Below are 27,921 nucleotides of genomic sequence, written 5' to 3'. Positions count from 1 at the left end.
ACACATATAGAAGGGTGTGGTCTCTCTAGAAAAATGTCACATAAAAATTATGTTTTACATATGAGAGCAAGGTCTTAAACATGGCTCATTGCTATTTTAACATTCCTTTTTTTTTTTTTTTTTTTTTTGTTTTTCGAGACAGGGTTTCTCTGTGGCTTTGGAGGCTGTCCTGGAACTAGCTCTTGTAGACCAGGCTGGTCTCGAACTCACAGAGATCTGCCTGCCTCTGCTTCCCGAGTGCTGGGATTAAAGGCATGCACCACCAATGCCCGGCTTATCTTTTCTTAAGAAGTCTCTGTATAAGACCCAATGGTGGTGGTGGTGGGTGGCGCACACCTTTGATCCCAGCACTTGGGAGGCAGGTGGATCTCTATGAATTCCAGGTCAGCCTGGTCTACAGAGCTACACAGAGAAACTCTGTCTCGGAATAAAAAAGAAGAAGAAGAAGAAGCCTCTGTATAAAAGGAATACTGTCTTTAGGCAAGCAAGCGTTATAGCAAATGTCAGTTGTTATGGAATTCCTTACTCATAGCTGGTGAGAGACTTAACCTAGATTCTAGATAAGAAGCCCATTCCTTATCCATATCACCTTAACTTCCCCATCTTTATACCTCACATAATATAGTGTAAATGCCATGTAAATAGTTGTTTATTGTTTAGGGAGTAGTGACCAGGAAAAGTCAGCATGTTCAGAACAGATGCAAGTTCTCCCAGTGTCTGACCTGTGGATATGGGAAGACGTCTGTCCAACCTGGTAGCTATTATGACACATGAGCATTGAGAACTTGAACCTGACTAATTTAAATTTTAATAGCTACACATGGCTAAAGTCCACCATAGTAATCAGTACACATCTAGAGCTCTAAGAGTTTGATTAAAATTTTGTATGTATACAATATAACTCATTAATTGTAGAAGATTTTGATATTGCAGAACATGGAGTCAAATCTACCACAGTAGATACAATACCAAATATATTAGCATGCCCACCTATCCCTTTTGTTCCCAAGAGACTGGTAGTTAATATCCAGAGGCTCTTTCTGCCTAGCCCCTCCTTGACACCGGACCCCCTAGATTGCTCTTACCTTGATCCACACCCCTATTTATCCAGCTAAACCCAATGACGAGTCTCAGTTCAAATCTGAACCTGATTGAATGAACACAGATGGGTGCCATCTTCTTCTTGGTTTCACCCATGACCCTCCCCACCTTCTCATTTGGTTGTCATCTGTCTGTCTGTCTGTCTATCTATCTATCTATCTATCATCTATCGATCGATCATCTATCTATCTATCTATCTATCTATCTATCTATCTATCTATCTATCTATCTATCTCATCACACTTTCTCATGCTACAGGGCATATGTGGACGTCAGAGGACAATTCTCAGCAGTTAGTTCTCTCTTGCTACTTTGTGGGATCTAGGATTGAACTTAGATGAGCCATCAAGTGTGCAACCACTCTTGTACTTGCTTGAGTCACCTGCCAGCTCTGCACTTCCCCACTATATTCGGGACATCCTCCTGGTTACATAACTAGTTCCAGGCCTGCCAGGGCTACATGATGAGATCCTATCTCAAAGAACAAAAGTTAGACTGTCCCAAAGCCCAACCCTTTGATTTCCGTATCAAGCTTCACTCCCTTAGAGATCTCATCAATCTCACTCTTGCAAATGCCCACACTGACTTCTCAGGCTGGGCCTTGACTTTGAACCCAGTTCTTATCGAGTTATATGTTAGACCCATGCCTCTTTAATGTCAGCTTCCCACTGAATCCTGATTGCCTCTCCCAGCATCTTCATCAATAGAGTTAGTGACGTCTCACTCTTTCTTGTTCTTGGAACATAAGTTGGCATCATCCTTGATCCCCCTCCCATCATATGGACCAGCAGCAATTATTTGTGAAGAAGATATGCATCTAGAGCCCAGCCAACCACTTCTCCTCACCCTTTGCTTTCGTCCTGGTCCATTCCACCACCACATCTTGAAACAGCCGCTGGACTTCTGAACTGACTTACTCCCATGTTTGCCCAAGTACAGACATTTCCTGACTCGTGATGGGGCCATGTTGATAAATAGGTCCTAAGTTGAATATACCAGGAGTGAAAAATGCCTAAATCTAGCCACCCATCTACACATCCCAGTTTAGCACTCTAGCACACTGTGGAGTGTCTAGTTTCCTTAGTGATCTCAGGGCTGACTGGAAGCTACAGTTGCTGCTGCCGCCCAGCATCTTGAGATGTGATGTTTTGTGTGTGTGTGTGTGTGTGTGTGTGTGTGTGTGTGTGTGTGTGTGTGTGTGTGTGTGTTTTGCAGGGTCTTGCTGTAGCCCAGAATGGCTTTAAACTTAAAATCCACTTGACTCAGCTTCCTGAGTACTGGTATGCACTACCATTTCCAGCTCCAGGCATTTCCTTTTAAACTTTTAAAACAAGTCAGTTCATGTCTGTGATCTAAAACTTTTCATTGGCTACCCGTTACACCCAGATTAAACCTTAAATCCTTCGTGGTCTCTGAGAAACTGTGTATGCAATGAGGTCATCCCTCTGTCCTCCTTTCTCTGACCTCATCCTTTGTCACCCTTTCCTACCACCTCAATGCTAGTGGCGCTGCCCTGTTGCCCTGGACCTGCAAATGCACTCCAGCTCTGCCAGGGACACCTCTTCTGGACACCTTCTCTCACCTCCTGGCAATTCCCTGGTGAGATAGTCCCTGGTGATGCTTTCAGATTTCCCCTGTCTCCCAGTCCCCATTTCCTGCTCAAGACCCTTCTTCCTGCTATTTCCTCTTTCTCAGCACTTCCGTTAGGTGGCTGTCCACGCCCACTGTAAACGCTATCTGATCTGCAGCTGGAGTGGTGCCTGACACACAGCTGGCCCTCTGTGTTGCTCTTGTTTTAACCCCATAGGAAGTGCCACTGACCTTTATCTGTAGTTTGTCACTAGCATATGTCAGCTTTTTTTGTTGACAACGGGCACTTATCAAGCTCTACAATGTGCCAAGATTACAAAGGTTTCTAGCATGTGGAGTTCATCCTGTCAAACAAGCACAAAGCCATACTGCTGATCGGCACTGCTTTCCCTGCTTTCCTGCACAAAAACAGAAATTTTATCTGCATGCTGAGATACACCAGAAAAATCTGGGATTACCACCTAGTGAACCTCTCAGGCTTTGGGGTTAAGATGGAAGCATGGTCTTACTTGGACTTGTCATTTGCTCGTAGGCACACTCAGCCTCTCCCATGCACATAGGAGATAGTCCAACAGTGGAGCTTGCTTAGAAAAAGTCCTTGGGGGAGACTATCCTCACACTTCATTGTCCTTGGACTCCATATCCGCAGACTGAAAATCATTGGCAAAAAAGTGTCTGACTTTATATATGCAGACCTTTTTCTGGCGTTATCTCCTCAACCAGTGGTTCTCAACTCCTTTGGGGTTGAACAACCCTTGTACAGGGGTTGCCTAAGACCATGGGAAACCACAGATACTTAAATTATGATTAATAACAGCAGCAAATTGCAGTTATGAAGTAGCAATGAAATAATTTTATGGTTGGGGGTCACCACATGAGGAACTGTATTAAAGGGTCACAGCATTGGGAAGGCTGAGAACCACTTCTTTAAACAATGTAATATGACGGTCACATAAAATAGTGTTTTCGTTGTGTAAGTCATTTACAGATGATCAAGGAAGGATCTACAGATAATGGCATGATGGATATAGGTTCTGTGGAAATGCTATGCCATTTTAGGTAAGGGACATGGCCACCTACTGGGACAGGGCAGGAGGGCCTTGGAGCTAATCCCTCACCCATGCAGAGGGCCGTTTGCTGTTTCTGTATCAACAGAACAGAAATTGTGACAATTTCTTAGACTTTCCTTGTTCTTGGTGACCTTGTCAATTTTGAAGAACACCAGGTAAGAAGTTGAAATCTGTTTGTTCTCCTAATACTTTGCCCCTGATTAGACTGAAACCGTAGGGGGAAGGGCTTAAAGGTCAAGGGCCATTCTCATTGCAGCACATCCTGGGAGTGAACAGTCAGTATGACTCACCATGATTGATAGTAACCTTGAACAACCTGGCTAAGGTCCTGTTTGCCTTGCTTCTCTATGGCTGAGTTACTCCCTGTTTCCTTCCTTACCATACTTTTGAGAGTGGCTCTGCATACGTTACATTTAGGAGTGGATGGAGGGTCTATCAGTCAGGGCTCAGATATGATAAAATGAATGCATATGAATATATATATATATTATCATTTATATTTATATCTATCATTTATATATCATTTATATAGTTTATTAGAGTGGCTGTGGTACAGCTAGTTCAACAATGGAACATCCAAGAATCTAGTTGTTGTTCAGTCCATGAGGTCTTCAGTATATGCTAGAATCTCAAAGAAGTACGCTCTAATCCCAGCAGAGGACTAGACTTGCCAGTGAGTGAGAGCAAGCAGGCAAAGAGTGAGAGAGCTTCCTTCATCCAGATCCTTTATGTAGGCCGCCTGCAGAAGGTATGGCCCAGATAAAAGGTGTCTTCTCCCCTCTAAGATCTGGATTAAAGGTGTTCCCACTTCATATGATTCAGTTAAGAAGAACCCCTCACAGGTGTACCCAGCTGCTTGGGTGCTAGTTATTTCAGATGTAGTCAAGTTGACAACCAAGAATGTTACAGAGTGTGACCTTATGTCTCTGAGGGTGGTGTAGCTGCATGAATTATTGGAATCCTTCCACAAGGGTACTTTTATTTGTTTATTCATTTCTATTTAATGAAAACTAGATTTCATTGCCTTGGCCCCTGGGCACTCTCTCTTTTTTTTTTTTAATTTATTTATTAGTTCTAGTTAGGGAACAAGCTTGTTTCACATGTAAGTCTCTTCTCCCTCTCCCTCCCCTCACCCCCATCCCTCCTCCCCCACCCCCAGCCTACCCCCCACTTAATCCACCCACCACTCCCCAGGCAGGGTAGGGCCCTCAACGGGGGCTCTGCAAAGTCCACCAAATCTTCCCGTGCTGGTCCTAGGTCCTTCCCCATGTGTCCAGGGCCAGAGTGTAACCCTTCATGTGGGATGGGCTCTCAAAGTCCCTTCTTGCACCAGGGAAAAAATACTAATCCACTACCAGAGGCTCCCTGGAGTGCAGAGGCCTCCTTATTGACATCCATGTTCAGGGGTCTGGATCAGTCTTGTACTGGCCTCCCTGACAGCATCTGGGGTTGATGCCTGGGCACTCTCTTAATGGTTGTATGTGTCCTTTTGACATGCTGGGCTAGCCCAGGCATCTATCTACCTTAGCACTTCCTGGCTTTCTGAAGTGGCAACTGCTCCAAGGTCATCTTTTATCTTGCATGCTCAGTCCTAGAATTATTAATTTCTCCGAGATATCCTGCTTCCTTTGATTGAAGAGTGGGGTTAGAAGCCAGTTTGGACCCTGGATGTGTTCTGGCATTTTTTTTTTTTTTGATACATATCTTACTATGTAGCCCATGCAGGCCCCCGACTCTCTTGTCCTGACCCCGAAGTTCTGGGATAACAGGTATATTGTATGTTTACCATGCACCCAGCTGTGTTTCATAACTTCGTGTTTAGTTCTTTGGAAACAGTGACTTTTTGTCCTTTTGATTTTCTGTAAGTCTGGAAGGTGGATAGCACATAAGGTAAAGACTCTTGCTCAGGTCGTAGCTTATCTGGTAGAGTGCAGTCTAGCACAGGAGAAGCTGTGGCTTTGCTCTTCACTATACAAACTAGGGAGGTGGCACACAATCCTGGAATCCCAGCACTCCAGATGTGGGAGCAGAAGAATCAGAAGTTCAAATCTCTCAGCTCTCTGGCCAGCCTGGGCTGTCACAGGAGACCTTGTCTGGGGCAAGAAAAGCAAAAGTTAGATCTTGGGGGTTTTCTTAGAGAAGCTCACACACATGCTCTCTGGTGTCTTTCTTTCTTAGGTTCTCACTCTTTAACATTTTAACCTTTAAAAAAATTTATTTATTTATTTATTTATTTAAAATTTATTTAAATTTTATTTTATATGCATTGGTGTGAGGCTGTCAGATTCCCTGGAACTGGAGTTAGAGATTGTTGTGAGCTGACATGTAGGTGCTTGGGATTGAACCCAGGTCTTCTAGAAGAGCAGCCAGTGCTCTTAACTGCTGAACCATTTCTCTAGCCCTGCCTTTCTTTCTCTTAATTCACTTGTTTGGAATTTATATTAAAAAATACCTTTTGATAAAAAATCCTGACTCCTCTTTATAAAAATGAAACAAACCCTGAAACAAAGAGTAAGGGCTCTCGAGTCAGACCCCTTGGCTTTGTCTCCTAGTCACAGCACAAGCACCCTGCCTGGGATCAATCCCTTGATGCCTTTCTTTCCTCAAGTATAAAAGAGAAATGGATAGCATCTATTACAAAGTCTTAATAGGGTATTGCAAAGATTAACAGCGGTGAGAACTGGAGAGTGTCTAATGGTGTCTGGCACCTGTTCCATGCTTGGATGTGGTGATAGTGGTGACATTATCTGGGGGCAGAAGGTGGATAGGGAAAATGGCAATTGTCCCTCAGTATTCATGAGTGAGGGCTTCTGAGGTCCCCAGGAGGTACCAACATGGATGCTCATGTCTCTTGTGTAAATAAAAGTGGCAGTGTTGCAGAGGTGACACACATCTTCCCTTTAAATCCTTCTAGATTCCATGTACCATACAATCCAACATAAAGGCTATGTAAATTTTTCAGATATTTATTAAATGTTTTAAGAGTGAGAGGTTGCATAATTTTTATAGTTGCTTTATATAAGAAAGACATGAAAAGTGACTGGATCAATAAATGACTTGAATATTTTTGTTTGTTTGTTTTGTTTTTCTTCCCAGTGGACTCATTGGTCGGAGCTGGGCAATGCTGTTTGCCAGTGGAGGCTTCAAGGTGAAACTTTATGACATTGAGCAACAGCAGATAACAAACGCCCTGGAAAACATCAGGTAGGTCCAGCTCAACTCACACATCTGGAGGTCATCAGATGCCTCTGTTCCTCTTAGCCTGTCTCACTCATCAGATTCTTCAGGCTGTGACTATCTGTAGTTGCCTGTTTTCAGGGCACAGCTCTTGCAGTAACTCTAAGACAATAAAGGCCAGGTTTAAGGTCCACTTGAATAGAACATGCATCTAGACCGGTGAAGGGCTCCTATTGTGAAGAGAGCCTTCACACTGGCAAGCGAGGGAGGGACGGAAGAGCCATGTGTGAATCTTAGCCTTCGATCCCATGAGTCTCTCAGCAGTTATTTATGTATCCATTAGGGTGACAGTGACGCTGGCAGCCCTGCTTTAAGCTTTTGGAGATGTGTTAGACTCACAGAAAATTGAGAGGAAGGTATAGTGATTTCTCACTGTTTCCCACCTTCAACATTCCTCTCCCCCAGTGGAGGCCTTGATACAGCTTTGTCACCTAGAGTCCTTGGTTGATATTAGGGTTCCCTCCTGCTATTGTGTATTCTGTAGGTTGCCCTATGTGTGTCCACTGTTACAGGAACAGCATCTACGGCCTGAAAGATGCTCTACGTGCCTGCCTGTTCATGCATCCTTCCCCCAGGCCCTGGTAACCACTGATATTTTTACTATCTCCATAATTTGTCTTTTTTTTGAGAATGTTGCATTGTTGGAATCAAGTAGTTTATAGCTCTTTCCAATTGGAATCTTTCATTTAACAATATGCTTTTAAGTTTCCTTCATGTATTAATGAACTATCACATTTTAACACTGAATAATAATAGTCTATTGCCTGGACTATTCATTCACTTTCTGAAGAGTCCATTTGTTGTGATGGGGGAGGTCCTTCTATGTATATGTTTGTCTTATTGGTTAATAAAGTACTGTTGGCCAATAGGGAAGCAAATTAGGCAGGACTAGGAGTTGAGGAGGATTCTGGGAAATGTGGTAAAGAGAAGTCTTGTGTTCTAGGCAGGAAGTGACATAGCAGGCAGACTCAGAATATAAGCAGGGACAAGCAGGAAATTGCTCTCTTCCTCTTCCTCTCTTCTCTGTAGTCGCCATGTGATCGCCCACAGGAGAGGGTGCATATGGCCGGCATCCTCAATAAGATAAGTTCTTATAAAATATACAGATTAGTAGTTATGGTTGATAATTAAGACTGAGCCATCAGATAAGAAATTCCAGTCATTGTCCAGCAGCATTGTACCTAATATTAATCTCTGTGTGTTATTTTGGGCACCCACATGGTGGCGGGGCTCAGGCGGTTTGGCAGAAAGAGTTTTCCTTACAAATGGTGTCACATGGTTGCTTCTAGGTTTTTGAAATTATGAATAAAGATGCTATAAATATTCATGTGCAGATTAGTGTGGACATGTTTCACTTCCTTTGAATAAATACTGAAGATCAAGACTTCTTGGATTAAATGGCAAAAATATTCGATTTTATAAAGAGCCATCTCACTAACTTCCAAAGTGGCTGTACTGTTGTTCACTCTTTCCAGCAATAAGTCAGAGTTCCTGGTCCTCTGTATCCCTGAAAGCATTAGATGCAGCCAGCGTTCTGGGTGTTAGTGAGCCATAGTGTATGTCTAATGGTCCCATCTGGTTTTTGATCTGCTGATGGCATATGACATGTGTCAACTTTCCACACAGTTTTCTTTTTCTTTTTTGCCATCTGTATATTTCAGTCCTTTCTTCGGTGCTGAGGATTGAACCCAGGGCCTTGTATGTGTAAGCGTGCGCTCTACCACTAGGTGGATCCACTTTCTTTCCTTCTTTCCATTAAAAACATGTTTCTGGCTAATGTGTGATCCTTAAAGATTTTCATTTGCTGTGACTTCCTGGTGCATAGTAATTATTCTTACTCAGAATTCTATGTAAAGATTTTGTAAAGTGACTCTTCAGAAATTCTGGTCCACTATATTTCTGGGAGTAGAAGTCTTCAGAGAATATTCAGATACATTAGTAAAAGTCTATTGACTGGACCCCTCACCAGAGTCTACAGATGCCCGAGTTGCTTGTAGGAATGTGGCATAGCATCTATATTGAACCTACCCATTCCCTGTATCCCTGTATCCTTCCCACCATTTCCAGGTGGCTCATTATTCCCAATGCAATGCAAATGCTGTGGAAGTAGCATTTGAGCTGCATTGTTTAGGGACAATGACAAGAGAACAGTCTGTGCATGCTCCACACAGATGAGAAACATTTTCCTGATTATTATTTTCTGCCTGCAGTTGGCTGAACCTGAGGATGCAGATCCCAAAGACGGGACAAGTAACAATACTTTGTCAAAGTCATCTTCTCATCCCACATGAGTACTTTATGTTAGAGCCTTGCGGACCTTGGCTTTGGAAACAGTAGTTGGACAAAGTGTCCATTACCAGAGGTTTTAGGGTCAAATCCTGGGCAGTCGCCCAACAAGTTAGGCTCAATAATGCATCCTGGCATGCCAATTAAGGCACAAGCTACAGTGAAAAGCAGAGGTAGGAGATTTAGTCAGTGTGGCCATATGAGGAAGAGGAACAAATAAAAAGAGTCTGGTGACCCCCAAGTCTTTGGGGATCCTAACACAAGGCTTAGGTTTAAACAGAGGGCAAGTGTTACGCATAACTGAGCAGTTCTGGTCAAGGTGTGGTCCTGTTCGTCACTGAGCCTTTATTGTCTGTCTTCTGGTCCCTCAAGGTGGCCTGATGAGCTGCAGTAACTTCCAGGGAACCAAGTTCCTCCCCCGAGCTGGGGCCAGGGCTTCAGCCTTTTCCTTCCCTCAGCATGAGATTCTCAGGGAAATTTCAATTTTTTGGAGATCTGTTATCTCAAAGTGTGATGGCTGAGCAGAGAAGCACACATGTCAGTCCTATAATATCTCCTCCCCTGACGGGGTGGTTACATGCCTTGGCATTGTATCCTTAGCTTGTAGGAATGTAGCTTTTCAGCAGGCCTAGACTTATTACTGGTTTTCTGGTGATTGTGTTTGTGGTTGGTGGCCCCAGAACTGAGTGATATTAGCTTCAGAACTGTCCTAGTGTTGTTGTTGGCTGCAAGTGACCAAAACTGCCAGCAGCTAATAAAGGACAGGGAGTCTCCCGTGAAGATGATGGATCAGAGTCTTTTGTGGCCCCTGGCATTTACCTGCCAGTTTTGTGGTGAGTGCCCACTGCTCTAGGCGATGGGCACCATTAGGTTCCAGCTGTGCATTTTGTTTTTAGTGATTCACATTTATCACACGAGCTTTGTGCCAGCCACTGTGGATGATAGGTCTTGCCTCAGAGCCTAGGATATTATAGGTTCTAGGTGTTAGTAGGTTTTAGTAGGACCTAGGATGCATCATGTAGCCCAGGCTTGCCTCAAACTTGGGACAGTTCTCTTCCTAAGATCCCCCCACCCCCATTGCAGATGTAAGATGCCCAGCTTCTGAGACCCTCAAAGGAGACCTCTCCAGGTGGTACTTGCTCTTTTTGTTCTGGTAATATTTTCATAGATCTACCTTTCTCGTTCATGTGTCCCACCCCCATGATTTGGCTTACTCCCCACATTCTGATTCTTTTTTGAGTTAGGATCTCATGTAGCCCAGGCTGGTCTTGAATTCTGTATGTAGCCATGGATGGCCTTGAACTTCTGATTTTCCTAGCCGTACTTCCCAAATGCTGGGATCACAAGAGTGTGCCACTGGGCCTGGCTTTATTCTGATTGTTCTGAACATTTTACACCAGGAAATATCTGCTGAGCTGGCTCGGTGGTGAAGAGCACTTGATGCTCTTGAGGAACACCTGTGTTGAGTGTCCATCTCAGGAAGCTGACAACTGCGAGTAACTCTAGCTCAGGGCATGCAAACCCTCTTCTGGCCTCTTCAGTCACACACACACACACACACACACACACACACACACACACACACACACTCTCACTCTTTATTTTAGACCATCTTAGAAATCTCTTGTATGTTAGATTGACCCTAAGCCAGTACCCCTGAGCTACAGGCCCCCTCTATTTTCAGCGATGGCATCTGGTTTTGTTTATCTGTCTATGGCCTTAAACTTGCCCAGGCTATCCTGGAGTTTACAACCTTCCTGCCTCTTCCCTCTGACTTTCTTGGTAACTAATCTTAAATAATAGAAATACTGCATATTCATCTGAAAAGTGTAAAAGCAAATGTTTTATAGGAGAAGTTGACTTTTTTTTTTTTTTTACAAAAAATATTAAGACATAGCTAGGCATAGTGAGTGGCTCACATCTGTAATCCCAGAATTTGGAAGCTGAGGCAGGAGGATTATGGTAAATCCCAGGTTAGGCTGGGCCACAGAAATGAGACCCTGGGTCAAAAAAAAAAAAAAAAACAAGACATTAAAGAAGTTATTACCATGTGACAGGAGATATTTGTGCATGGAAAAACAAATGTCATCCAAGACTAATCTTTTCCTAGCAGGGGGGCACAGTGAGAAACTTGTTACCATCTTAGGTGGAGGGCAGAATCTAAAGGGGAGAGCCCTTGCCCATGCCTCCCTGTTTGCCTTTGTTCTGCTCTGAGCCTGGTTGGTGTTAGGTCTCAAGCCCTACAGAGCGAAGGGCTTTAAGAACACCTTAAGAAGATAAACTGAAACCCCCATTTCAGAGTGCTCCCATTGCCTGTAGATCTGAATGCTTTGCTTCTTAGGATTTGCAGCTTGTTGCATTTCTCCAAATCCTCAGCCATTGGGTCATCATTTGACTGCCTACCCCAGCTCAGGTATGAACATGCAGTCTTGTATGGCTCAAGTCCTAGTCTGTGATCACTGTCTTTGGGTGACATCTCTCTATGTCATCTACCTTTTTCTACTCTCTGTGGTCCTTGAGACTCATTTCCCTCTGCAAATGTCTCAGCTTTTTTTTTTTTTTTTTTTTTTTTTTTTTTTTTTTTTTTTTAATACAGAGCAGGAGTTAATAAACCACTGGAAGTGATTTCTGAAACAAGGCAGCTGCCCTGCCCTCTGGCTTCTAGACAGCTGATGTTTCTGAACGCATGCCCTGCAGGTGACCCGATCCCTTGTTTTTAACTCTTCTAGCTTCCGTTCAGCAGCCCTAGCCTAAGCTTCATCTTAAACTCAGTTCCCACCTGGATTCCTCTGGGTTTGCTGTTTGCCTGTTTGGGAACTTTCTTTTGGTTTTCCCATACACCTTAGGCTAGGACAGCTGGAATGATGGGTGAGGTGTGGTGGTCCATGCCTATAATCCTAGCACCTGGGAGGTGGAGGCAGGAGGATCAGGAGTTTGAGGCCATGTTTTAAGACACTGTCACAAGACAACAGCAACACAAAACCACTCACTGGGATATGGACCACAATATGGCCATAAATTATTCCCCTGTCTGTGGACACCAACACACATTTTTTCTTGTTTTGCAGTCTGGGGATTCAACTTGGGGGCTCATGCATATGAGGCAAGCATCCTCTGTTGGCCCCTTTGCAATATAATTTTTGTTTTGTTTTGAGGCAGATTGTCATCGTGTAGCCCAGGGTGGCATCAGCCTCCCAAATCCTGGATTTACATGTATGTGTCAGCCTGGCAGGCCCTGGGATTACAGGTGTATGTGTCAACACAGCACAAGGTGGCTTTCTACTCTGACCTTGGGCTTGGGCCAGGCCATGTGGACTGACCAGTGGAGCAGTCCTAACAGTGACTCAGCAGAAGCCTGGAAGGCACTGTGCATCAAGATGCTGCCACTTTCTGTTGGGAAAGCTTCCTCTACAGTTGTCCACTGTGACTTCCTAGCACTACCCAGTACCATCTGCTAGACAGACAGGCAATGCAGTTTAGACCAGCAGCCTCCGTGTTAGAGAGCCCCATCAAGACGGCCAACTCAAGGACCATGACAGGACACTGGGGACTAGTATGCCTGCCTTGGCTGGGCTTCTGCTGTCAGCAGCCACAATTGACTTCAAGGCTTGGGGGACTGGTGGCCTGGTGCTGCTAAGGAACTTTCACTACTCTAATCCATGACATACAGGGACAGTCTGAAAACAAATGGTGCTGTACAGAACATAGCACCACCCGTTTGTTTCAGAGGGACTAATTTTGCATTCAGTCTGTAGTCCATATGCCGGCAGCACCTAAAGCACTGCTCCCATGTAGGGGAGACGGGTCAGCGACAGAGGAGTGTGATGAGACCGCCAGGGAGTTGGTAGTTCTAGCACACTGTTTGAAAAGAAGAAATTTGAACTTAGACTTTGGAGGTAAAATCCCAAGGAAGCAGAGAAAATATGTGGGAGAAAAAAATTACTATATTTCTATAGATTGGCTGCACACAGAACATGTAATAAAAATATTATCAGAGTATAATAAGTATAAAATATATATGGTATATATATTTTTAAAAAGTATAAAATATAAGACATCATAGATGTATTCATGAAGGGATGACATATCTAATTTTAGTGATGAATAGTAACTAAATAGTAACTAAAATAGAAGAAGGCGGATGCAGTCTCATCATCTATCTAGAAGGACGCACAGGGTGCGGGCCCAGGAGTGAGCTGAGCCTGGTGGTTTAAGGTCCACAGTCGCTGGTTGTGGATTCAGTTGGGTCATTCCACCCCAGTTATCTGGGTGTTCACAGATTCTGCTCTTACTTGGCTGCCATCCTGACAGTTCAGGCAATTGCTTCACTTCCTTTGTTTGTTTTTCTACCCAAGCAGAAATAGCCTTAGTTTATCTGATTTGCTGCAGTGACACGTGAGAACGTGCTACCTGAAAAGTTGGGGAGGAGTCTGAATACTGTGGCTTGCTCTAGACGGTGGGGCTTCGGGTGACTGTCTCTGAACATTCCGAGGCCAGGGGCTTCTGTTCAGCACTGTGTGTTTGGATATGAACATGGCTAACAGTAGGATAGGGCTGTGCAGGCTTAGACATACTAAAGATGTGGGCCAGAATGGTGTGACTTGGGCCTGGCCTGGTGACGCACACCTTTAATCCCAGCACTTGGGAGGTAGAGGAGGGTAGATCTCTGAGTTTGAGGTTATCCAGGTATACATTACAAGTCCAGACAGCCAGGGCTACACAGAAAGAAACTGTCTCAAAAAAAAAAAAAAAGTTATGATTTGGGGCCAGAGAGATGGACTGCTGATTAAGAGTGCTTGCTGCACAATCATGACAGCCTGACTTTGAATCCACTCATAGCACAAGCATCAAGAACATGGTTTTGCCCATGTCTGCTGCCTTATGCCATGGTGTTAAAGACACAGCATTGCTGGGACTTGCCAGCCTAGTTGAAAAATGTGAGCTCTAGACCGTGCCTCAAAGAAATAAGGTGGAGTGAGAGAAGAAGGGTACTTGACATATTCTGTGGTTAGGAAATCAGTTTTTAAAATAAATTTCAAAAGGAATGATATGACCCCAGCCTCACCATTTTGATTCACATTGCTGTAACAAAGGGTTAGAGACTGCCTATTTTATAGAGGAGAGGTTCCCTACCTCATAGTTTTAGAGCTGAAGATCCAAGGCTGGGCAGCTCCATTCAGGCTCTGGTAACAGCTTTTTGGATACATCACAAATGGCGTCACACAGTGGGAAGACTTGGGCATAGCAGGGGTGTGTGCCACTTGGAAAGACAGGAACCTGGGAGGGGTAGGCTTGTTCTTTTTATAACAACCATACTCTCACACAAACTAGCCCCCTGCTGGGAAACCTGTACACATCACGGTATGCTATGGCCTCACCTCCCAGTAGGTCATACATCCTAAAGGTGCCACCACCTTTCAATACTGTTTCAAGCTTCCAGCACGTGAACCGTGGAGGACACTTCCAAACTGTGGCAGTCTCCCTATGTGTCTGACTGACAAGCAGGCAGGCACGGTGCCACTTTCATTAGTGGGTAGGCACTACACTGTAAACTTTGGTAAAACTGATTGTCCTCTAAGACTTAAGCGGGCCTCTCCTTCTGTTTTCCTGGCCTCCAAGACCCAGAGTTGTCACCAGCCTCAGAGCCCAGGAGAGGAGAGGAGAGGACTGCTCCCACCAGTCAGACCATGGACTTGCTGTGGGCAGCTGGAGGCTCTTTTCTGTTGTTATTGCAGTATGTTCAAGCTTAGATGCCTCTCTCAGAGGGTTTCAGGCTTCCATGGCCGACTGGCTGGGTAGCAGGTGTGACTACTTGATGGAAGGCCCTGGGCAAACTACAAATAGTCTTTGAAAGCATTAAATGTTTTAAAAAGCACTGTGCTGTCAGAGGAAGTTTGGTGTGTTTCTTGCTTTTAATTTTCAAGGGGTCGTCATGCCCACAGTAACTGTGTTACATTTGTTCCTCTGATTAGCAGGCCAGGGCTCCAGATCCCCCTTGTCCTCACCTGTTTAATTAGACAGGTACTTTTTGCTTGTTTGTTTGAGAAAAGCATCACCATGTAGAGCAGGCTGGCCTGGAAATCACAGAGATCTGCCTGCCTCTGCCTTCTAAAGCTTGGTTTTAAAGGCAAGAGACATCAGACTCAGTCCCTAGTTGCTGATTTTGTTTGTTTGCTTTTTGAGAAAGGGTTTCTCTGTGTAGACCAGGCTGGTCTAGAACTCACAGAGCTACACCTGCTTCTGCCTCCCAAGTGCTGGGAATAAAGGTGTGTGCCACCGTTGCCTGACTCTAGTTGCTGATTTTTAATACAACATTTAAAATAGAAATAAGGGACCAATAAGATGGCTTAGAGGGTAAAGGTGCTACCAAGACTGACTACTTGAGTTTGATTTCCAGGACCCGTATGGTGGAAGGAGAGAACAGATTTCAGCAAACTGTCTTCTGACCTCTATATGACCTGATGGGCATACATGTGCTATGGCACATAGATACTCTCACATGTGTGAGTATCAACACACACATGTACACACGAATGCACTTGAGTGCACACACACACACACATACACACACACACACACACACACACACACACACACCAAATGATTGAGTAAATAAATGTAAATTGAAAAGAAAATTTATTTTTATAGTTTCTAAAAAAAAAACACTCCTATTTTACCTTACAATAATAATTGTTTATGTACTTTTCCCCTTGTAAGTTTTTAGGTTTTGAGACAGAATTTATTGTGTTCAAGGCAGGCCTCAAATTTGCTATGTACTTGAGGATGATCTGAACTTCTGATCCTTCTTCCATGTGCTGGGTCCACATGACAGGGTTGGCATCCAAGTGTTTTTATTCTGCACCATAATGTTAGCCTGACATCTAGTGGCAGAATAGGTATATTGTCGCCGTTATTAGCACGCTATTCATTGCAGGTGCATTGATTTAACCACACTTAGAGCACTGTTACAAATAGGTACTTCTTTTCTTTTTCTTTTTCTTTTTTTAAAAGATTTTATTTATTTATTATGTATACAACATTCTGCTTCCATGTATATCTGCACACCAGAAGAGGGCACCAGATTTCATAACAATGGTTGTGAGCCACCATGTGGTTGCTGGGAATTGAACTCAGGACCTCTGGAAGAGCAGTCGGTGGTCTTAACCTCTGAGCCATCTCTCCAGACCTAAACAAGTACTTTTTAAAGGAAACAGCTTGACAAAAAATATGTCATAGGATTTGGGTATCATTAAAATAGAGACGAAAGCAATGAGAAGAAAATTGGCCAAAAAAAAAAAAAAAAAAAAAAAAGGCCAAAATTGGATGAGGTGGCACATGCTTGTGCTCTCTTGCACTCAGGAGGGTGAGGCAGGAGGATCAAGAGTTCAAGGCCAGTCTAAGCTAAATAGGGAGGCCCTGCATAAAAAAGCCCAATTCCCATGTGTGGTGATAGTCTACTGGTGTCCTTTTCTACCTGTGCCAGGAGAGACCCGTGCACCGTCTATGTTATGGCGATCTCGGGATTGTTTTCTGAAGTGTATTAGTATATTTTGTTGCTGTGATAAAACACTCGAAAAGGCAACATCAGCAGGAAGGTGGTGCATGCCTGTAATCCCGGCACTCAGAGGCAGAGGCCAGGTGATCTGAGAGTTTAAGGTCTACTTGGGCTACAGAGCGAGTTCCAGGACAGCCAGGGATACAAAGAGAAACCCTGTCTCAAAATGAAAAGAAAAGATACAGAGTCACTTGGCCATGTGGGGTCCCAGTCATGAAGTAGGGAGAGATTATGCCTCCAGCAATTTGGGTCTTCCCTCCTCAGTTAAGGTTTTCTGGAAAAACCTTCATAGACCTGCCCAGAGATGTGTCAACTGGGCGATTCTAAATCTTGTCAAGCTGACAATGTAGACTCATCATCACACGGAAATTCTTTTGGTTAAGGTTAATATAGAAGTTTATTTATATATTTTGACACATCTTTTTTCTCTTTTTAAATTTCCAGCAACAGAAGGTACTCTCTTCAGACCTAAAACCAAAATCAAAATGATAGTTTTAAGAGAGAAGAAACCCAAACTAAACTTGGTGACGGCCCCTGATGCTGTGAGGCTGCCTAGCACTCAGAACTGTGCCATGCTCTGTAGATGGAAGTTTCTGTCCTACCTGGTCCTGCAGCCGTTTAGTTCCAAACAAACACACAGAGGCTTCTATTAATTATAAACTGTTTGGCCTGTTGCTCAGGCTTCTTATTGGCCAGCTCATTCTTAATTATTAACCCATTTCTATTAATCTGTGGATCTACATATTGTCTTGGCTTACCAATGGTGCCTGGACTTCTTGATTCTACAGCAGCCACATGGACTGCACCTCTGCCTTTCCTCTTCCCAGAATTCTTCTAGTCTGTTTGCCCCACCTATACTTCCTGCCTGGCTATGGCCAAACAGCATTTTATTGAACCAATACGAGTGACAAATCTTTAGTGTACAAGAGCGTTATCCCACATCAGTGGTCTACTCAAGGTCACCAGCCCAGCTTTGTGGCAGAGCAAGATACATAACTGTTTCCACTTATAGACAAAGCAAAGTCACAGGGTGCTCTGAAGATCATGAGGGCCCCGCAGATGCCAAGTGCCCCTCTGCTGGTGGAAAAGAGTGCCTGTTGCTCTTTGCCCATACAGCTTTGACATAGGTCTGGCCACCCATACGGGAGATGTCGAGGAATCTGATCCTTAGCTGTACCAATTTCTGACAGCATCTAACATGGTGAGCCTACTTCCAGAGGCTCCCTATGGACTGCCCAGGGGAAGCTTGAACTCTGTGTGAGCTCCATCTGTCACCCTCTTCCTGAGATACCCATGGGTCATGTAGTGTGTGTCCCCCTCACTTTCACAGACCTGGCTAGATTCCCTGTGGTGTGCGCCTGCTGGCTTTGAGCTCAAGAACATCAGTGGCTCAAAGATAAAAAATGGTTGCTGAAAGACATGCCACATGTGAGCCTTACTTTCATGTTGAGAGTGGAATGGTGGTTACCAGAGGCTGGGCACAAGGGAGAGGAATGATGGACAGGATGAGCAGTGGGGAACAAGGTACAGTTAGAGGGGAATTAAGGGTGCCATGTGCTAGATAAACTATATTTTTCAAAAACCTAGAAGAGATTATGCGTGTCTGCAAAATGTGAGATGAATATATGCTGTGGTTTGGCCACCAGACAAAGTGTACCCATATGAGAACACCACGAGGGACTTTATAAATGTGCAACATTTTGATGTATTTGTTCCTCAAAAGGTAAAACTGATAATGTGAAGTGAATTAAAGGTGTTTTACTTACTGTTAAAAAAATCTGCAGTATATTTTTGGGGTTACAGGTGGTGCGTGGGCAGCTGTGTGTGGTTCTGTGTATGTTCTGCCCACTCAGTGTTTCATGCAGTGTGAGCAGGGCTGGCAACACAGTTTGTGAGATATATGAGGATGTGGGCTTCCCATTCAAACAGCAGGCACCCAGTGTGACAGACGGCACCGGTTACAGGCCACTATGCTGGCTCCCTCCCCCAACTCTTTCTTTCTCTGGCAGTGTTTCACTATGTGGTCCAGTCTGGTTTCATACATCCATGCTCTTCCTGCCTCAGCTTTCCAAATGGTGGGATCATAGGTTCGCTGTACCAGGTTAAGACAATGTTTTCTGTGGTCTCTTCCATGCCAGGGGCCTGAGCCAAGAATGAGAATGAACCGTTGGTTATATCCAAACCCAACATTAAGTTAGTTTCACTCTTTCCTTTTTTTTTTTTTAAAAAAAAACTTAATTAAAATGTCAAAATGGGACAAAACGTGTTACAAAATCTGTTATTGCACCATTTTAAGCATAGTCAGTGCACGAGACGCGGGCAATGTCATGCAGTTGTCGCCACCATTCACAGCAGTTCAGGAACCGCACTCCTTAACTGCTAACTCCTCATTCTCCCAAACTCTCAGCCCTGGAACCAGCAGCCTGCTTACTTCTACCAGTTGACCGCCCTTGGTACCATAGCCTAGTAAGACCTGTCACAGGGATTGCTTTTCTCTGAATGGCCGATTTCACTTGCCACGATGTCTTTAAGAACTACACACTGCGTGCCAGTTTCTTCCCCTTTAAAGGTTTAATGGCACTCCTTTTGGCTAGACCACATTTTGCTTACCTATCCATCTCCTAAAGGACAAATGATGCTCTATCATATGTATATGTTCCATTTATTTTCCTGCTAGTCAGCAGACCCTTCCATTGTTTCCACAGTGCTACTGTAAACATGGCTGTGTAGAACCCCCTTAAGGTTGTATTTGGGGGCCGGAGGAGATAGTGAAGTTTATAAAGTGTTTGCCATGTAAAGCATGAGGACCTGAGTTCAGTCTCATGTGAAAATCCTGGCATGGTGCTGTGTGCTTGGAATCCCTAGGGCTTGGTGCCTGGCAGCTTAGTGAGCCTCAGGCCCCAGTGAAAGACCCTGTCTCCAAAAACAGTGAGTGGCTCCCGAGGAGTGGAATCCAAAGCTGACTCTGGACTCCACACACATTGTATACATGCATGCGAATACCTCTCCATGCATCCATATATGCACAAATTCAAACCCATCTCCCAGCCCCAAAGACTGTTTCCAACTCTTTGGGTTGGTACTTAGAAGAGATGATCACTGGCTTCTGTTTTTAAGGTTTGAGGTGTCTCCACGCGGACTTCTACAGCTGCGGCACTGTCTACTTTCCCAGCAGGGAACAAGGGTTTCAGTCTCCGTATTTCACCATCACATCTTCTCTCCCTCCCCCCCACCTCTCCCTTCTCCCCCTCTCTCTCTTCTCTCTCACCTCCTCCTCCTCCTTCCTCATCCTCCTTTTGTCTGATAGTAGCATCCAAAAGGTGTGAGGCTGCATCTCATTGTGACTTTGCATTGGGTCTGTCCAGCTTTGTCTTTAAATTTGTTTTCCTTGCCACGGTGACTGTTTTCTGCTTCTTTGTAGGAAGGAGATGAAGTTGCTGGAGCAGTCCGGCTCTCTCAAAGGCTCCTTGAGTGCAGAGCAGCAGTTGTCACTCATCAGTGGCTGCGGTAACCTAGCAGAAGCAGTAGAGGGCGCCATGCACATTCAGGTGAGTCCCAGCCAAGGCATGCTGTTTTGAAGAGACTGAAGTTGTCTTGCTGCTTTTCTGGAAGCACCGCAGCAAGATTCCACCATGGAGCTGTGGACATTTTGTGCCTCCAAGGTCAGAATTTTGTTCTGTGTGACAGAAAGCAGGGTCATCAAAACATCCCTCATTCAGATGCTCATCAAAGTACGATGACAATGTGTCTTAGAGTTGTCAGAATATTGAGGAAGAAATGGGTTTCTGGACTCCTAACACTATTTTATTTTGCCCTGTCACTTGGGACTTGCTCTGTAGACCAGGCTGGCCTTGAACTCACAGAGTTCTGTCGCAGGAGTGCTGAGGTTAAAGGTGAGTACCACCAGGTCTGGCTGGTCTACCACCATCTCAAATGGACACATTTCACACTAACAAGTAGAAAATTGAAGGAAGTCACCTAAAAGAAAACCTTCAGCATTTAGATTTTAGATAATTTCGCTAAAAGGAAAAAAAAGGAATTATCACAGGTACTTTTTGCTTGCCATTTATCTGGAGAATGGTAGTGGTTGCTCCAGGCAGAGACTGGCATCTAGGCGCTGGCACTGCAGCTTTCCAGGCTACTGTCACTATAGCTCATGTACCTACCCTGCCGCCAGTCCCTGCTCCTGTCTTAAGTGCAACTGTCACTCTCTGCTATAAGCTTGAAATGAATTTACTTAAAACTCAGAGGCTATTCTCAGTACTCCTCAGTGTTTGTGTTCTAACGGGACGTGCTGAGGACATGGAGAAGCTAGAGAGGTCACTTGTGTCTCATTGTGGACCCTGTCCTGAGAGGTTAGTTCCTTGTCTCTGTGGCTCAGATTTCTCCACTTCCTTTATCAAGTGTGTGGAGGGGCAGAGATGGAGAGGAGTGTTTTCAGTTCTTCTCTATAGAATAGAGCAGTCACACTTACCATTGGCTTCAGTTGTCTGTGGTCAGTAAGAGTCCAAAATACTATTGTCACAATGACAACGTAAGCAACACAGTCCTATGACACTTTCCAGTGTGTTGTTTTGTGGTTCTTTACTGTTAGTTATTTCTGTTAGTCTCTCACTTGATAAATTGAATGTATCATATACATGCATGTCGAGGAAAGGCAGCACAAATAATGTTTGGGCTGTCTGTGGTTTGGGCAAAGGCTGACCTGGAGCTTACCATGTAGCTCAGGATGGCTTTGAACTTGCAGCTGTCCATTTGCCCCAGTGTCCTGAATGCTGGGATTACAGCATTGTGCACCATACTCAGTTGTCTGTTCATCTCTGTCTCTTGGTATGGTATAGGCTGTATGAAATACGGGGCCCCAAAGGGAGGGGTTAGAGGGTGTCTGGGTGAGCTTGCAGATGTCCTGTTTCCCCATTAACTCGCCGGGCTTGCTTCTGGAGAGCATAGAAGCCACCTAGGTCTGGTTGTGGTGGAACAGCTTCTTCCTGTGGGTTTAAATTTGAAGGAAGTGTGTTCTTTATGTATTGGGATTGTGTGTGTGTGTGTGTGTGTGTGTGTGTGTGTGTGTGTGTGTGGTGTGTGTGTGTGTGTAGAACAGGCAGTGACAAAGGCAGGTAGGAACCTTCTCTGCAGCCTGTGGTCAGAACACACTTCAGTCAGACAGGCCTGGGGACAATCTCAACACAGTGTGACTGGGTAGCTTTGATATGTGCATTAACTTCTGAGCTCCACTTCCTCGTTTGTATGAGGACACTAACCTCACTCTGGAGTGGTGTGAGGATTTCCATCTGAGAATCTGTCTAAGGTGACTCTTCTGGAAGGCAAGTCTCTACTTATCCAATGACATGATTAAAAGTCACCGCTTTTGGGGGTTGATTTGATGTGAGAGCTGCCAGCCTCCCAGGGGCATTGGCCTACACCCCCTGTGGCTCTAAAATCCAAAGATTCTCAGGTATCATCTTTGCATAGACTCAGTGTCCATCCATCTCCTCCTGTGGACTTTAGATAATCTCAATGTTCTATCACACCTGACACAATAACCGTGCTATGTAAATAGTGGCTATGCTGTCCAGCATAGGGGACAATGGTGAGAAAAGTCTGCAGATACCTAGTGGAGGCACAGTTTGCTTTTTTTTCACCCTTCATGTTTTCAATCTGAAGCTGGTCGGATCCCTGGAACCTGCTGATGCAGCAGCACAGCTGCATCTGGCTAAGTAGCAGACTGCCTATTATAATTACACATACACCTGATTTAGTTATAGAGTGTGATCCGACATGTGCACATGTGATGTACCACTGTGATTTTCCCAGTTTCTCATTTCGCAAAGCATTTTGGTCCTGTCTCCCATCAGGAGTCTCTAATTCCAGCATCTTGTCACATCTTGGGTCTGTCTAGCCAGGTACCCAGAGATGTTTTGTTTCTTCAGAGATGTTCATAATACAGCTTTTGAATTCATGCATGAACTTTCACCCCCAACCAGGTGTGGTGGTGCATAGTACTCCCTGCACCTGAGAGGTGGAGGCAGGAGCAGTTCAAGGTCATTCTTGGACACATAGTGAGTTCTAGGTTAGCCTGGGCCCTGTGAGATCGTCCAAACCTTCCCCAGCATGCCCACCTTTCCAGAAATAGAAATAAATTTTATCCCCTCCTCAGTTATTTATTCTCGAACACTGAGGCTATTCCCTCTTCTGTCACAGGACACATGGTTTTGCAATGAGACAACCTGCCATGTTGCTTCCTTTTAAGTTACTTTTAGAATGCTTATTTACACATATTCCAGCATGGGTGGGTGTGAAGACATGCCTTCGGATAATGAATAAACCTGTGGTTCAAAACTTTCTTGCTATGTTTTCCAGGTTGGCCTGGAATTTGTGGTTCAAGTAATATTCCTCAGCCTCAGCCTCTGGAGCACTGGAGTAAAGTCAGGTATCACCATGCCTGGGGATTTCTTTGACTTCTGTCCCCATTTTGAAAAAATAGTCTAGCAGATAATCACCATAACCACCTAATACAGTGTATTGTGGGGGCTGGAGAGATGGCTCAGCAGTTAAGAGCACTTGTTGTTCTTTCAGAGGACATGGGTTCAATTCCTAGCAACCACATGGCAGCTCATAACCATCTGTAACTCCAGTTTCAAGGAACCAGACACCCTCTTCAGACCTACATCCATACGTGCAAGCAAAACACTTATTATACGTAAAATAAAATAGATCTATTTTATTTTTAAAAAAATGAAAAATCTTCAATAGTGTGAGGACGTTGTAGTGACTTGGATATAAAGTCAATTCTTTAAGGGATAGTCTTAAGGGGACATATGCTACTGTATGAGGTCCTTGACCCAGAAAATGATTCATAGATGATAGTTATTTTATAAACTGTATATTGTATGATTTGTGGACAATTTTTGACAACAAATAAATGGCATGGAGCAAGAGATGGTGTTTCCTATGTAGCAGACGCCATAACTAAAGTCTGTCTCTGTTTTCCAAGTAATGAAAGTGTTTATGTTGAGCTCTGTCTGTTATGTGCAGCAACCAGAGCTGGGAGAGGAAGGGAGGAGAATTGAGAGGAGCAATTCAGACCCTGCTAGGTTTAATTCCTGTAAGAGACTGCATTGGGAAACTGTCTCCAGGAACAGGGAGAGAGTGCGCAGGGCTGGGGAGGTTTAAGGCAGATAGGAGTTGACAGGTGGAGTTTGGGGAGCATAAGGGGGTCATGGGGAGCATGGAGGAGAAAGCAGTGGAGGCAGGAGTGACTCAGGGTGGCTTTTAATGACAGCTCACAGTTCCTTAGAATAAATGAGTTAACACTTCTAACACGTCCAGGATAATATCATCACCAGGACACTCAGTGACCTTTAGAAACAGTTTGGGTTGTAACAGTCAGTGTTTTCCCTTAGAAACAGAGTCTGGCTTGTAATTTCTGTCCTGATAGAATCTTCCCAAAAGGACGGCCTGAAGAGGTGACACTAATCAGAAAGGGAGGTGGGAAGGAAGTCACATGGTGATCCCATTTGCTAGATTTTATTGGGCATGCTTGTGTAGGTTTTCTTTCTTTTCTGACAGGGTCTCACTCTGTAGTTCAGCTCAGGTTAGCTTAGAATTCACTATGTAGCCCAGGCTGACCTTGAACCTAAGAGCATCTTTCCATCTCAGTCTCTCAAGAGCCAGGATTATAGGCATGGGTCACTACATAGGGTTTGTAGTTTCTTTAAACAATAATTTTTGGAATTCTTATTTCTTTGTTGTGTTAGTTATCAAACACCAGGGTGTTGCATATGATACTCAAGTTTTCCACTGCTGAGCCATAGTACACAAGTTCTCCATTGGTGATCTACATCTCCAGTCCTCATTTAGATGAGGCCTTGCTATGTAGCAAAGGCTGTCCTTGAACTTGTGATCCTGCTGCCACCATGACAGGTAAATGATAAACTTAATAATCCAATGTCTATAATTAGTACCTATCAGAGTTTCATCCTTTGTTTACCAGGCAAACGAATGAACAAAACCTTCATAGAAAAACCATGTAATGGTATGCTGCATGTTTTAAAGACTATGTTAATGTTTTTAATACCCAGGAATGTTAAATATACAGCTTGGAGAAGGCTGGGTATAGTGAGTCACTCCTATAATTGTGCCATTTAAGAGGCAAAGGCAAAGAGAATTGATGTAAACTTGAGGCCAGCAAGATCCCATTTCAAAAATAAACATTTATGTATTGTCTGTACACACACACACACACACACACACACACACACACACACACACAAGTCACAGAGAACTAAGTGTTTTCTCAGGTCCATTATCCCAAAACAAATCCACTTCTTACTATATTTAATTTCCTTAAGACTGTATCAGATAGAAGTACAGTGTTTGAGCTTAATTTCCATCTGTGAATATCAAGAAAGATGGAGTCTCAAAGCCCACTGATGTCTGTCCACAGGGCCTCACACAGCTAGGAAACAGCCAGCCCTGTCACTGAACTGCACCCCACAAACCTTCGGGGACCTTTAGTTTTTGTTTTTGCTTTAAGACAGGATCTTATGTAGCCCAGGCTGGCCTCAAACTTGCTATGTAGCTGAGGCTGGCCTTGAACTCCTGGCCTTCCTGCCTCTTGCTCTAAAGAGCTGGCATTACAGGTGTGTGCTATTACTGCCGCACTTCTAGAGCCGCCTCAGCAGCTACACCCATTCTCAGTTCCCACAACTCACTTTTCCTCATAGAAAAATAGGGTGCTAGCAGGCTGTTTTCTTTTCTTAAAATGGTTATTGTGGGGGAAATGTTCAAAAGTGGGAGGGGGAGCTAAGATAAGCAGATGCACCCAGGGAGCTGCCGAAGCTCCTCAACCCCAAACAGTCCCATTGTAGGATTTGCTTCTTCCCCCAAGATAATCTCCCCAAGTCCCAGAGGGCAGGAGTACAATTGAAAAGGTTTCCTAGCACTCTTGAAATGTGGCAGCCTCTGAGAAAGAAACTGGAATTTCTAGAACTTAATTCAGTTTTGAAACCAAATCTTGCCTGGCAAGAAAGTCTACCATACAGGAAAATAAGCTGTGTCTCAAAAGCCGGTCTGAAAGTGTCACCCTCCGAGGAGCATTAAGACTCATTAGCTGCTGGAGGAGGCATAATCTGATCTCTGTGACTGAAGCCGGGGGATAAGGTGGCTGGTGGGAGCCGTGAGAGTGGCTTATTAACTCAGAAAGTTCAAATGGAGCTTGCTTCCAAAGGCAGGGCCACGGCTGAAATCTAGAAGCCCTAGTCACACAGTCCCTGCAGACACTGGGAGTTTTCATCTGAACCTCACCTTTCTTTACAGCTTAGAAAGTTTACTGCTGTCATTTGGAAAGGGCGTCCAGATACTGGTATCAGTTACAGGAAGCTGCGCAATAAGTAGCAGCATTTTTGAAATGTCTGTGTTCTTTTAAAGAATGGACCTACTGGACTTGTGGTCTTACTCACCAAGGCTCACAATGGTGGCTTTAGGGATGGAGGCAGCTGAAGGGGATGGGCACAGGCCGATAGCATGGCATCACTGAGCCTGGCACAGGGGTGTGCACAGAAACTGGAATTCCACAGTACTCTGTGTCATGTCTTGAGATGGGTCTCACTAGGCATGTGACATCTGTTTTTATATGTTAACGTATTTTTTAATATAGATTTTTGTTGTTTGTTTCATTGCTGCCTGGGGATTGAATTCAGAGTCTTGTGCCTACGAGGCAAGTATTCTACCACAGAATGTAGCTTTAACTCTCTTAAACTTTTAAGAAATGAAGTAGAATTTACTAAGGCTGTAGTTATTTATTTGTCTGTTTGTTTTGTGACAGGGTGTCATGTAGCCCAAGCTGGCCTTGAACTATCTATGTAGCTAGGGTTGGCCTTGAACTGCTGACTCTCCCAGCTGTCTCCCACCAGCACTGGGACTGTAGATGTGCATTACCACACAGGCAAGATATCATTTGTATGACAAAATGTGCTTGTCGCGGTGTTCAGTACCGTGTGCATGTGAGAAATGCCTACACAGCTGGCCTGTGACGGGTCAGCAGGTAAAGGTGCATGTGGCTTGCCACCACCAGGCTTGGCAACCTTAGTTCAATCCCTGGGACCCTCATGGTAGAGGAAAGTTGTCCTGAAAGTTGTCCTCTGATCTCCACACATGCCAGGGTGTGCACTCACACACTAAATCAATAAATGTAATAAAAATACGTCGGGTTGGAGAGGTGGCTCAGAGCTTAGGAGTGCTTGCTGTGCTTGCAGAGAACCTGAGTCTGGTTCCCAGCACCTACATCCAACAGCTCACAACTGCCTGTAACTCCACTTCCACAGGTGCCAGTGTCTTCTTTGGCCTCCGTGGGCACCAACACACATGTGGCATGCATTTAGACAAACTCATATGCATATAATAAAAATATAGAGAGAAATTAACTCCACCCTCCCCTCCAAACCCAAACAATACAGTTGGCTGTGGTGGCACACACCTATGACTGCAATAATTTGAGAAGCTAAGGCAGGGGGATTACTGTTAGTCCCGGGCCAGCCTGGGGTACATACACAGACAGTTGGATCCCTGGAAAGACTGGGGCCAACTAGCCTGGTCTATGTGGTGAAGTTCCAAGTCAGTGAGAGACCCTGCGTCACACACAAGGTGGAAGGCACTTGGCCACCCACTTGAGGCTGTCCTCTGACCCTTCATCGGAGAACTGTGCACATGTATATCGGCACCCACGCATGTACCCCTCTATTCTATCCCACAACTGATATCAAAAAAAGACACCCCCCCTCCCCTGAGATTTTTACTGGCATTCAAGTGACAATAGATTAGTATGGAGAACTGGCTTGTGACAAGATTGTACCTTGGAATCCATGTACATGGTATGATCCTCTATTTCATTTTTTAAAAAGATTTTATTTATTTATTATGTATACAACATTCTGCTTCCATGTATATCTGCACACCAGAGGAGGGCACCAGATCTCATAACGAATGGTTGTGAGCCACCATGTGGTTGCCGGGAATCGAACTCAGGACCCTTGGAAGAGCAATTGGTGCTCTTAACCTCTGAGCCATCTCTCCAGCCCCCCT

At 44.4% G+C, this 27,921-nt stretch overlaps 1 protein-coding gene across 5 annotated transcripts in view; it reads left to right on the top strand.

Annotated features, from left to right (window-relative positions):
* Nucleotides 1–27,921, top strand: part of Cryl1 (crystallin lambda 1) — a 145,147-nt gene that overhangs the window by 43,695 nt on the left and 73,531 nt on the right. For all 5 annotated transcript variants that reach the window (XM_027390481.2, XM_027390480.2, XM_027390479.2 and 2 more), the window contains 2 exons: nucleotides 6,858–6,965; nucleotides 20,261–20,387. In XM_027390481.2, the coding sequence (XP_027246282.1) occupies nucleotides 6,883–6,965; nucleotides 20,261–20,387 (210 nt within the window). In that variant the 5' untranslated portion in view covers nucleotides 6,858–6,882. The remainder of the gene's footprint in view (nucleotides 1–6,857; nucleotides 6,966–20,260; nucleotides 20,388–27,921) is intronic.

The sequence above is a fragment of the Cricetulus griseus genome (assembly GCF_003668045.3).
Source record: "Cricetulus griseus strain 17A/GY chromosome 1 unlocalized genomic scaffold, alternate assembly CriGri-PICRH-1.0 chr1_1, whole genome shotgun sequence".
Lineage (NCBI taxonomy): Eukaryota > Metazoa > Chordata > Mammalia > Rodentia > Cricetidae > Cricetulus > Cricetulus griseus.
The sequence above is the reverse complement of the archived record's forward strand: the minus strand, read 5'-3'. Positions and strand labels throughout refer to the sequence as shown.